The sequence below is a fragment of the Primulina huaijiensis genome, chromosome 8 (genome assembly GCF_012295235.1).
Source record: "Primulina huaijiensis isolate GDHJ02 chromosome 8, ASM1229523v2, whole genome shotgun sequence".
Classification (NCBI taxonomy): domain Eukaryota; kingdom Viridiplantae; phylum Streptophyta; class Magnoliopsida; order Lamiales; family Gesneriaceae; genus Primulina; species Primulina huaijiensis.
In genome coordinates this window covers 20164949-20176388 of record NC_133313.1, presented here as the reverse complement: position 1 = coordinate 20176388, position 11440 = coordinate 20164949, and the positions used below count along the sequence as shown (strand labels likewise).

The window sequence follows — 11440 nt, the reverse complement described above, 5'->3', positions numbered from 1 at the left end:
TATATATATTTGATATGTCGTCCACCAACCTTGTCAACTTCTGTGTTCACCAATTAACTATAATAGATGAGTGTCACCTCATTAGTTGAAACAGAAGTGGATATTATGTATATATAAAAGTTTATCATGAAAATGAGTAAAATCATAGGAGCTAACGCTGAATAAAATGCGTGTGGGCGGCGCGGGATCACAGCTGTATCCTGTATGAAGGGAACAAGGTGTGCCAGAGAATTCCTTTAACTTGCGTTTTACGTCAGCTTTAGGCAGACCCGACGGCGGCGTCATCGGCAGTCAACCTTATTGTTTCTATCACACTACAAATACAATACCACCTTGTCCACAAAATAGAGCTAAAAAACGGTGACGCTGATGCACGAATCTAGTATATGCATGCAATCGTAAAGATTTCAATAGACCATATAATAAATTATAACTCTTTATCAAGATTAACTACAATGGGTTCATTATCATCGGGACGTGGTGGAGTTCCACCTGGATTCCGATTTCACCCGACAGATGAAGAGCTTCTGCACTTCTACTTGAAGAAGAAGGTCTCCTATCAGAAGTTCGACATGGAGGTCATCAGAGAAGTGGATTTAAATAAGATTGAGCCATGGGATCTTCAAGGTAACGTAAGAATTTAGTCACCGTTAATTCTTATATGCATGAACCGATCAGTCACACTTGCTTTTTCTGGACATGAATGCAGAGAGGTGTAACATAGGATCAACTCCACAGAATGAATGGTACTTTTTCAGTCACAAGGATAGGAAATATCCTACAGGTTCTCGGACGAACAGAGCGACGAGTGCTGGATTCTGGAAAGCAACCGGCAGAGACAAATGTATAAGAAACAACTTCGATAAGATTGGAATGAGAAAAACCTTAGTGTTCTACCGTGGTAGAGCTCCGCATGGTCAAAAAACCATCTGGATTATGCACGAGTATAGGCTTGAAGATAATCCTCATCATCATGATCAAGACCCTCAACCTACGTCCACTAATGTAAGTCACATGCAGCATGTACGTGGAAAATAGTAATTTCTTTTAATTGAATGAAGATATAAAACATTTTCAGGAAGATGGATGGGTCGTCTGCCGGGTATTCAAGAAGAAGAGCCTGTTAAAAGATGAGAATAGTACAGGTAATGCCAGTGAAGCTCCGCTCAACATGAGCACTGCCACCACATCATTTACCAGCTGCAACCTGCAATCTCGATCCCTCTTCTTTACGAATGATGATCTTATGATGATAAATATGAATCAGTATAATGTGCAGCAGCAAGAGGAGGTTGAACTTGGCAGCAACCCAAATTATTCTCTAGCTGTTCCAGTTTCCGCCACCTCCCCACTGAGCCAATACCCACAAATTGAATTTCCAAACTTCATCTCCAATAACCAAAACAAGAAGCAAATAATGATAAGCAATAGTAACCATTACAAAGATCATGACTGCGAGAACATGATCCGTGCATCAGCAGACTCCATTGGTTACCAGGTTCATTGCATTCACCCATCTTTGATTGAGCGGTGCAATCAATCTCGTCAAGCTGCAGCTGCCAGCAAATCATATTATAACATCCATTTGAACGAATGGGATTCCCTCCTAATAGCTGCTTTCAATTCGCATCATCAAAATCACAACGAGGTCTCCCCCAAAGGACACGTCTTCCAGGGGACCATTGATCCTGCCTCCAGCACCATAGACCAAAACAATCAGTTAACTCCGAGAAGTCAAAAGGACTTTTGGGCTTACGGATAGTCGCTGTTCCTATGTATTTAGACAGTAATTCATACATAAAATATATTTATCAGTTGCCACCAATTTATTTGTCTGTATTGGACTCCTTAATCTGACAAATGAAGGTTATGTATCAGATCGTTCATCCGTCACAAGTGATACAAAAAGAAAACAAGTGTAAGAGTAAATTGCTATTGAAATTACTGCTAAATAAAACAAAGAAATCATTCAATCAATGCGACCAGAGGAACTAACCATGAGCGGACAGATTTATATAGAGTACAACAAAAACTTAATCTACAGGTGCCTTTAATTAGGACTGGTTGGCCACAGATTCACCGTATTTGAACTTGAGGTAAGCTTTTATGAAGGGATCTAATTCGCCATCCATTACAGACTCAATGTCTGATGTCTCGAATCCAGTCCGAACATCTTTCACTAACTTGTATGGATGGAATACATAGTTACGTATTTGTTGTCCCCATTCCGCCTTCACAACATCTCCCTTAATTTGCTTGATCTCATTTGTCCTTTGCTCTATGGCTATCACCAATAATTTTGCCTTTAATCTATTCAGAGCTTTGATTTTATTTGCTAGCTGGCTTCTTTCTTCTGCATGGCATAAGAAGAAACAAAGAATGAGATTGAAGAATAAAAGATTAGTTTATGCAAATTGGTAAATGGCATTCCGACCAGTGGTGAATCCAGCAAGGAACATTGGAGACGAGCGCCCCTCACACGAAATAAAATACTAAGACTCAACGATTAAAACCCCTCAACCATAAATACACTAAGTAGCTTGCCCTATCTGAATTTTCTGGATCCAACCTTATTCCAAGACAAAGTAATGAACTATATTACATGTTGGAACAATCGAAAGAGCTATTACAGTTTAACTGACCTGTGCAACGAACAGTTACTCCAGTTGGGATGTGTGTCATTCGTACTGCAGTTTCAACTTTATTTACATTTTGCCCGCCTTTACCACCTGCTCTTGTAAAACTGATCTCTAAGTCTTCTTCGGGTATGTCAACATCCATTGACTCTTCAGGAAGGAGAGGCATAACTTCAACACCAGAAAAGCTAGTTTGACGAAGACCCTTGGCATTGAAAGGTGACTGTCTGACGATGCGGTGGGTCCCTTTCTCACCAGATATATACCCATAAACATACCGGCCTTCTAGTTCAATAGTAGCCGATTTAATCCCAGCTTCTTCCCCCATGGACTTCTCAACTACTTTTGTCTTGTAATGCTGCTTCTCTCCCCACCTTACATACATCCTGAGAAGCATGTCAGCCCAATCCTGCACTGAAATTTATCAAATAAATTTTACAAAAATAAGCCAAGAAGTTTACTTGCACGTGGTTGATAAATTTGTCCATTTGACAATCTATATGCTAAGAAATCCTGACAACTCCTAAACAGAAGTGGACATCCATAAAAAAAAATGATAAAGTGAAGCATCTCCTATTGTAGAGGATTGGTATATAACTATATACAGTAAGATAGAAACGAGAGTGTAAAAAATAATGGACACCTTGAAGCCTGTTCTATACATGGAAACACCAGCTAGACGGATGGAATTTCCAGAAACGATTTTACAAAATCATAAAAATTTAGACAAATAAATATCAACAGAGGATTCAATAATAATATTTCTCCCATTTTCAGAGGTCTTACATGAATGAATAACAAAAACAAACCATGATAAGAACATTATTAAATATGTGACATGATGTATGATGACCTGGAAGCAATAACTTGCTTCTCGTAATGGCATCTGTGATTATTACATGGTTCATCGGTAAATAGAAAACCTTTACAAACTTAGCCCAAATAAACATGGCATGGAAAGAATTCCAGCACTGTAGGCTGAAAGTAACAAAACCACCCAAAAAAGTATAGCACCAAGCCACCAACACTTCAGTGTTGAGACTTAACCAAAAAAATGACTTCAATTCTATGAAGGAAATATACAATGACTATGTTCAGGCAAAACAAATGAAATTAAATTTGTAGATATCTGTGCATTAAATGGAAGAACAGCAGAGCCAATGACCAAATTCATGCACAATCAAGGATATAAAGAAAATGTAAAGCCTTCAATAAATTCCTTCCCACATCTAGTCCAATATCTATGTGTTATAGAAGAATCTAAGCAGCAAGTATCAACCTCCACCAAGCTAATTTGTAGCTCTTATTTTAAGTCAATCTTGTGGACTGACGGAGCAAATGTGGTTTGTCATCATAGAGAAGAAAGAAGCTTGCAATTTATACTTGGAATTCAGATTACCTGGGCATCAGTTCCCCCTGCACCAGCTGTTATTGTAACAACAGCCCCTTCTTTATCATAGGGGCCAGAAAGCAGTTGAGTGATTTCAAATCGATCCAACATCTTTCTCAACTCTTTAACAATACTGGCAGCCTCTTCAAGGAGTCCTTTATCAATTGAGTTCATCTCCTCAGTAAGCTTAATTATTGTTTCTGCCTCTTCAACCTGAGCTAGTGATTTGCGGAGTTCAGATATGGTCCAAGGGATACAATAATGCTTAAATCTCATACTCTGTACACAATTTTATGCCACTATTTCGAGAAAATCGATTGCTACGTTAACAGGATGGAAGTATAGACCTGTTCTTTGAAACCATTGAGAAGTTTTAATTTCTCTTTAACATCGGTAAGTGACTGAAGTGTCTGCTGAGCCTTGGCACGATCATCCCAAAGAGAGCTATCAGCTGCTGCCTCTTCCAAATCAGCAAGATTTTCCTCTAGCATTTTCAGGCCAGCAGCAGCCCTAATCTCTTCCACACGCTCTGCGGTAATCTCCACCTCTTTCCTTAAGGCATAGAAGTCTACAAATAATACAACAGCCATAATGAGATCCAGGTCCACAAATATTAGGACAATGGAGTGAAATTAGGCAGAAACACACGTCAATTTCTGGTAAAGTAGTGCAGTCTCAATCAGTTCAAGAGCATTAATAGATTAACCTAATCGAGATTTTCCTCCCACCTGTCATCTGGATTCTAAACCATTAGTCTTTATTAAAGGACTTTCCACATGGTTCTTGAGTTTAAACAACTCTTAGTAGAACTTGTCTCCGTAGCTTGTAATATCCAATCAATAATGGGATAAATGAGTTTTAAGCATAAATAAATGGACAATACATACATTGGCTTAAAATCCCATCATGTCAAAAACTCGCAAGAGTCACAATATTATGATAACAAGTGTTTTCACAATCATACAGCTCCTTAGAATTCACTCGTTATTTGCAAATTCGAAAACCAAAATGGAGGTTAAACAAACATACGGTAAGACATATCCACAAGCATTACCTTGCACAGCCCATTCACTTATTTCCATACTAACTCCCGTTTCAGGTGTTGCAAATAATACTCTGGCATCTGTTGACAATGTGGAAGCACAGGAATAGGAAAAACTGATATTATGCTTACATAAATAACACTTGAATCTATACGGGGGAATTAATCTAAACTTAAATGTAAAAGTTTAGCAATCAAATTTTAAAACCAAAGCTGGCCCTGGGAAAAACATAAGAAAACGAAGCGCTGCACTTAAATCAGTTGAAACTGAAAAATCAGCACTAAACTACGGTTGCTTAATTGAGTTTGTTCCTCACTAAACAATTTCAAAACTTTTCATGAAAACGAGCGAAGAGAGCCCAGGACTCCGAGTGAAATATATGCACAAGATTTAAAAAAAAACTCCAAGAGAGAAGTTTGGAGAAAAAGATCCATGAAAATTCACCTAATAAAGATACGATTTTTACACGATAAGCAACAAAAATGTTATCCCCAAGCAAGCACCATGCTGATGATTAATCTTGCACGAAAGGACCCCCTCATTACTGTGATGCAAATTGATGAATAATGCAAAATTATTACTCAAAAGTAGAAAAAGCATACCATTCGGAGAAGAAATGGATGAAAATCTAAAGAATGTTGAACGGTGCGCAGAATGATTGAAACAGCAGCAGGTAAAGAGTGATAGAGTTGATGGTAGTTCGCGTGGTAGTGGGATTAATATTGCTGAATTTATTGATCTTGAGCCGGCGTACGGTTGCCGCCGGAGCGGTCTCAGTGGGTACCGAGCAACAGCTAAAGCCTCCATCGAGGTAATAGATAAGACGCACAATTAAATGCGGACTTTAGGCTCCAGATTCGGGAGGAATACGGCCATACTTTGTTAAACAAACAAATTTTAATTAATTTGTGACAAAAAATCATATTGTTAAAATAATGAAATATTTTTTTTGTAACTTTTGAAACAAATGTCAGAAATAAAAGCTTCAAAAGATATATATACATATCCCTTTTGGAGTGCATTTTTCTAAGTTAAAGCCCGACTAAATATCATTGCTTATATCTAGTTCAGGAGAACGCTCTCGAATGTCAAATCCGGGTATGGAGTTATCGCTCCTACGAATCAAGAACATGGTAAAAAGCATCAAAGAAATGTCCTACAAACACCAAAATATTTAATTCTATAATTACCCTTCTTACTCTACTAAAAACATCCTCAAGTTACTCCATATTTTACATAGAAAAAATCTAAACAAAACTTCTTTTTTTTTTAAATCGAACTCTTCTAAATTGAAAATAATTTCGTTTTAATTGTTTATTATTATTTGATCAAATTAAAAATAATAATAACACATGTAACGCGTGTACATCTTTTACTAGTATTTATTAAGTTTCAAGCGTCTTGTGGACCTTATACGAACTTAATTCAAAATTTGGTTTAATTGCATTCATTGTTTGTGTGAAATCTTAAAAAATTTATGAAAAAAATGATATATTAGCTCTTCGTGTGTTAGTACACACATTCGCGTATTTTCAAATCTTGACCAAACATACTCTGGCTCGTATATATTTTCAGACGTATGTGTTTTCAAATTTTAAAACAAAACACGGAATTTAATAGACATGAGAGGTTTCCAGCAATATTCATATTTAAAAACGGCAGTCTATGCAATTTCTCCTTAAAATTGTTTGCTTTTATTAAGTCCCGTGTAAATTCTTGAGTGAGCTAAATAATTAAAAATGAGCTATTACCCATTAAATAACAAAAATTACGACTGAGATTTGAGTTCTAGGGATTTTTAATTGTCAAAAAACGTTTAATTGAATATTTGGTTATCATTTTCAATATAGTTTTGAAGTTAAAAATTGAATCCATATATGATTTTAAAAAAAAAAAAAAAAAGCATGAGTTTTTTGGAGGTATATTTTAAACAAAAAAAATGGAAAAAACAATTTAGCATGTTTTGGTTAAAATATATGTGCGTACCTTCATTATCAAACTGCTCAAGTCAAAAAAAGTGAGGTACCCCTGTTTTCCTGTATATGGTCACTTTAGAGGTTGAAAATGGGACATACTGAGCTAAAAGTGAATCAGATTCACATATGATCGAAAACCTAAACTATAAACAAACATGTTGATCAGGTATCGGTGAAAATGAAAAAGTATTGCCAAGTGATATTTCTAATCGAAGCGGCAACTAAACATGGAAGTACCTGAAACATGAAACATAGAGAAATGACATGAAGCAAGATCTGTGGCCTCATTACAAGCACCTGAAACATGAAACATAGAGAAATGACATGAAGAGAAGACATTAGTTTTTGGATACGAGTGCACAAGTGCTTTGAATAATCACTATTTATTGGACGAAGCACATTTGAGAGACCAATATGATTATCGTTATCAAAATAAACAGAAATAAGTGACGAGGTTTTCCTTCTCCGTTAAAACAAAACCAAACCAACTAGTAAGGTAACACATAATATAAGATATTGAATGGTAGAAGAGGTGCACACTGCACAGACAACCAGCATATTTTGCCATTTCAATGTGTTAAGTATAGAAAAAGACCCTTATTCTATGTAAGCATTCTGAAAACATGAATGCAACTATAAACAATCCATCTCATATTCATGATAACCATTTACTCGTTGTTAGTTTCTTCAGCACAATAGCCATACAGATAACTTACAGAATTCAAGATGTGTTATTATATTATTCTGACGAATAATTGAAAACAAATTGACTTCGTGAGACCGGACAATGTCTTTAAAATTTTCTATTATGCAAAACATAGTTTATAAATTTTCAGTTAATGTGAATCAAAATCTTTGTTTGAACTAACAACAAGACAATTTATGCATAACCTGTATAGGATTACCGGTGTAATGCATGATTAATTTTAGCAAAAATCCTATTTACTACAAAAAATTTCTGTGTTGTGCAATTGTCATTTCTAGAAAACAGCATGGAGCAAATTCTAAAGCACGTGGATAAATCAGGTCAAACAAGAAGAAAACTTAAAAATGGGCAAACTGGTGTTGGCATAGTTGTTCAAGGCTGTACAGTGTAGTGAATTATAACAATACTAACGCTTGATGAAGGAGCACAATGACATGCACATCAATGGAGTTGCTTAGAGATTACAGAACAATAACAAAGAATCGCAAAGAATCTAAGAACACCAAAACAAGAACACGAGAATTACGTGGTTCGATCAATATGATCTACATCCACGGGAGGGAGAAGGAAGAACAATGTTATTTGATTGAGATCCGATTACAAGGATTTGAAAATACAACTCACGCCCCTCAAAACCACGATTGATTCACTCCTCTATATCGCTTTTCTATTTTGGTTTACAAGTGTATGCACTCTTGAATCAATCTAAGCTCTCTGAACTCTCTTCTCGGGAGACTCATCTGCTTCCTTGATCAAGGATATCGTCTAGTTGCTCAGCTGTGTTTTTCTCCCTTTACCAACTAACTTAACAGAGCCCTTTTTTTTTTTTTTGATTACAACTCACGCGGGGAGGAGGGATCGAACCCGACGAAACCGGCTATTCCGGCAGGGGGTGAGACCACTGGGTTACCAGCCGGGTCTGAACAGAGCCCTTTTTATGTTCTCTTTCTTCGGTTTTCTTGACTCTTGTCAACCACCTTCTGTTAGGTCCACACAAAAGTCCATATAGCCGTGATTCATGACTCACATTAAGTCATGCATTGACCTGGAAAAGATTGACCAACACATTTGAATTACATACAGGATGCCGGTTAGCATAAAAAAAGAGAATTAGGTGTTTTGAATTGATGGTGGCAAACGTTGTTCATACTTGTCTGGCACCAATTTTACTTCTGAGAACGTCTAGCCCAGTATAAACAATTTTGAGGGGGATTAAAAAATTTACCTTAAGGTATAAAGTGTAGCACAAAGCCATTATCACAAACATGAATGGAAAGTCATGTCGAAAATTGTGAAAACTATAATATGGATATTGATACCCCCATAAGGATCCGGGTTGTTACCATAAGGATCCGGGTCGATTGACGACCCGGCAACTATCAATAGTCCGAGCACTACATGTTTCCCAAGAATTCTTGGAACAGCCCGGTCTCCCGCGCAGTCATAGCCCGAGCTCTCATATAAATACCCGGGTAATCAATTGCCCGAGCCACCTCGAGAATTGAACCATACTCGAGTATGATGGATACAGGACGTCTAATCTGTCAGAGCAACTTGGGTTTGGAGTGTCCTAGAAGTCATCAGAAGATAGGGTATGGGCAGCCGACCTACCATACTTAGTAGGTAGCACTGGAATCGAGGTACCTACCTCATCTTCTACTATAAATAGCAGGTATTAATGTCATTTACGGAGTCGGAAATCTTTGAACTCTTAAGCATTATACATATTTTCTCCCAAATATTGCTTGTGTTCATCTTCAACCTGCTGACTTAAGCATCGGAGTGGCCACGCCGGACACCCCTCCGGCGCCCATTCACGAGTTTCTTTCATTGTTTGCAGGTGCTATTGAAGCCATTATCTTCACTCAAATTCCCTAAAAACTATAAATTATTGATTTGACCCGTTGGAGCTCCTTACCCGGCTCATCCATTTCAACGAAGTCACATCATTGGCGCCGTCTGTGGGAAATTGAGATTAAGGCGTTGATATGGCTCGTACTCGAAGAACTACCCAAGATAATTCCCGGGTGCACGGGGATAATACGCGAGCTTCGGGTCAGGGTGGCGGTGTTCCTCCCACAGGACCCAATCTTATTACCATGACCCCGGAGGAGTTGGCTAGAATAATCTCCGAAGCAGTGGAGAAAGCTGTGGCCAGGAAAGACACTTCTCATCAAGTTATCCCACCGGGAGGGGGGAAAGTTGATAAGCATGAGCAGGAGCAAGAGCAAGAGTGGAGGGAGGAGGAAGTGAGAGGAGAGGATGAGGAGTCTAGTGCTGGATCCAAATCACCTACCGTGGCTGAGGAGTTGTTGGAGTTAAGACAGAAAATGAAAGTTCTGGAAAGGCAGTTGGAGAGTCGTAGCATTCCTCGAACTACTGCTAAAGGTTGCCCATTTACTGATATCATTGTCCGGGAACCTCTTCCCGGGAACTTCAAATCCGCCAAAGTAAAAGATTACGATGGCAATGCGGATCCTGAGGAGCACCTAGCCAGGTTTGAAAACATGGCCATGTTACACTGTTACACAGATCGAATCAAGTGTAAAGTGTTCCTCACCACTTTGGTGGATTCAGCTCAAAGGTGGTTTGAGGGACTGTCCCCTCAGAGTATTAATTCATTTAAAGATTTCCAGAAGGTGTTCCTACACCACTTCAGTAGCAGCAAGAAATACAAGAAGACCGCTTTTAGTCTTTTTGAAGTCAAACAGAACCTGGATGAAAGTTTGAGGGCTTATATTAAAAGATTTAATAGAGTGGCTTTGGATGTACCTACTTGCGCTACTGAAACGAAAACTACGGCATTCACCCAAGGCTTGAGAGAAGGTGAATTTTTCAAGTCGTTGACCAAAAAAGTGCCCGGGGATTTTGAAGACTTATTATCCCGGGCAGAAAAATACATCAACATGGAGGAAGCCCAGAAGCAGAAGAGGGAAGCTGTAAGAAAAGAAAGGGGAGACCGGGTAGCTAGGCCCGAGGAGAAAGGGCAGAGAAGGAATAATCCAGGACACTACTCTCATCACGTGCCTCTTAAAGTTACCCGGGACAGAGAGGTTCAGGAATGCAGTAGGGATCTGGCCCCGGACCATCAATTATCCCGACCTGAGAAAAGAGGATTTTGTACTCTCCATAAGGTGTGTTATCACAACACCGAAGATTGCAAAACATTGAGGGGAAGCTATTCCTTCCATTCCGCCCCAGAGCAAAGTCAAGCCCATAAGAGGCCGAGATTGCCATGGACATCTTCACAGCCAGGGCCCAGCGCTCGGGGAGGGAGTATGAGGAATGTATCGAGGGGAGAGCCCGTTAGGAGAAGAGAGCCCGATCTTGAGACGAAAAAGAAGTCACCCCCTGCTACAGGATTGATAAAAATGATATCAGGAAGCTGTCTGAAATGACAATACGCTTAAGGATCTTTATTTCTTTCCGAAGCAATAATTTGTAGATACGACCATCTGTAAAGACGTCTACCCACTCAGCTATATGCAAGTGCTCTCGCACTCTCCTCAGTTTGGCCACCAGGCTAGCAGTGATCGCTTCTCCAGAGTCATCCAGAAGTTTTAGCCCCTGAAGCTCTTCCCAGTAGTCAAGAATTGCGTGAAACACTTCATCTTCCATAGTAGATTTTCGAATCTCTAGAGCGGATTCCTTGAAGGCTTCGGTCATACTCGGAGTTTTCGAACTACTTG

General features: G+C 38.8%; 2 protein-coding genes across 2 annotated transcripts; one reads left to right on the top strand and one right to left on the bottom strand.

Moving 5' to 3' along the window:
- The first annotated feature begins 386 nt into the window (after window positions 1-386).
- LOC140983275 (protein BEARSKIN2-like) lies at window positions 387-1789 on the top strand. Its single transcript, XM_073450243.1, has 3 exons — window positions 387-627; window positions 710-1005; window positions 1079-1789. The coding sequence occupies exons 1-3, from the start codon at window positions 387-389 to the stop codon at window positions 1760-1762; spliced, it is 1221 nt and encodes a 406-aa protein (XP_073306344.1). The 3' UTR covers window positions 1763-1789.
- Window positions 1790-1925: 136 nt separating this feature from the next.
- Window positions 1926-5934, bottom strand: LOC140983274 (peptide chain release factor PrfB1, chloroplastic). The gene is made up of 6 exons (XM_073450242.1): window positions 5672-5934; window positions 5081-5149; window positions 4374-4594; window positions 4036-4239; window positions 2643-3045; window positions 1926-2353 (listed from the first exon to the last, which is right to left on the bottom strand). The coding sequence occupies exons 1-6, from the start codon at window positions 5874-5876 to the stop codon at window positions 2055-2057; spliced, it is 1401 nt and encodes a 466-aa protein (XP_073306343.1). The 5' UTR covers window positions 5877-5934; the 3' UTR covers window positions 1926-2054.
- Window positions 5935-11440: the final 5506 nt, after the last annotated feature.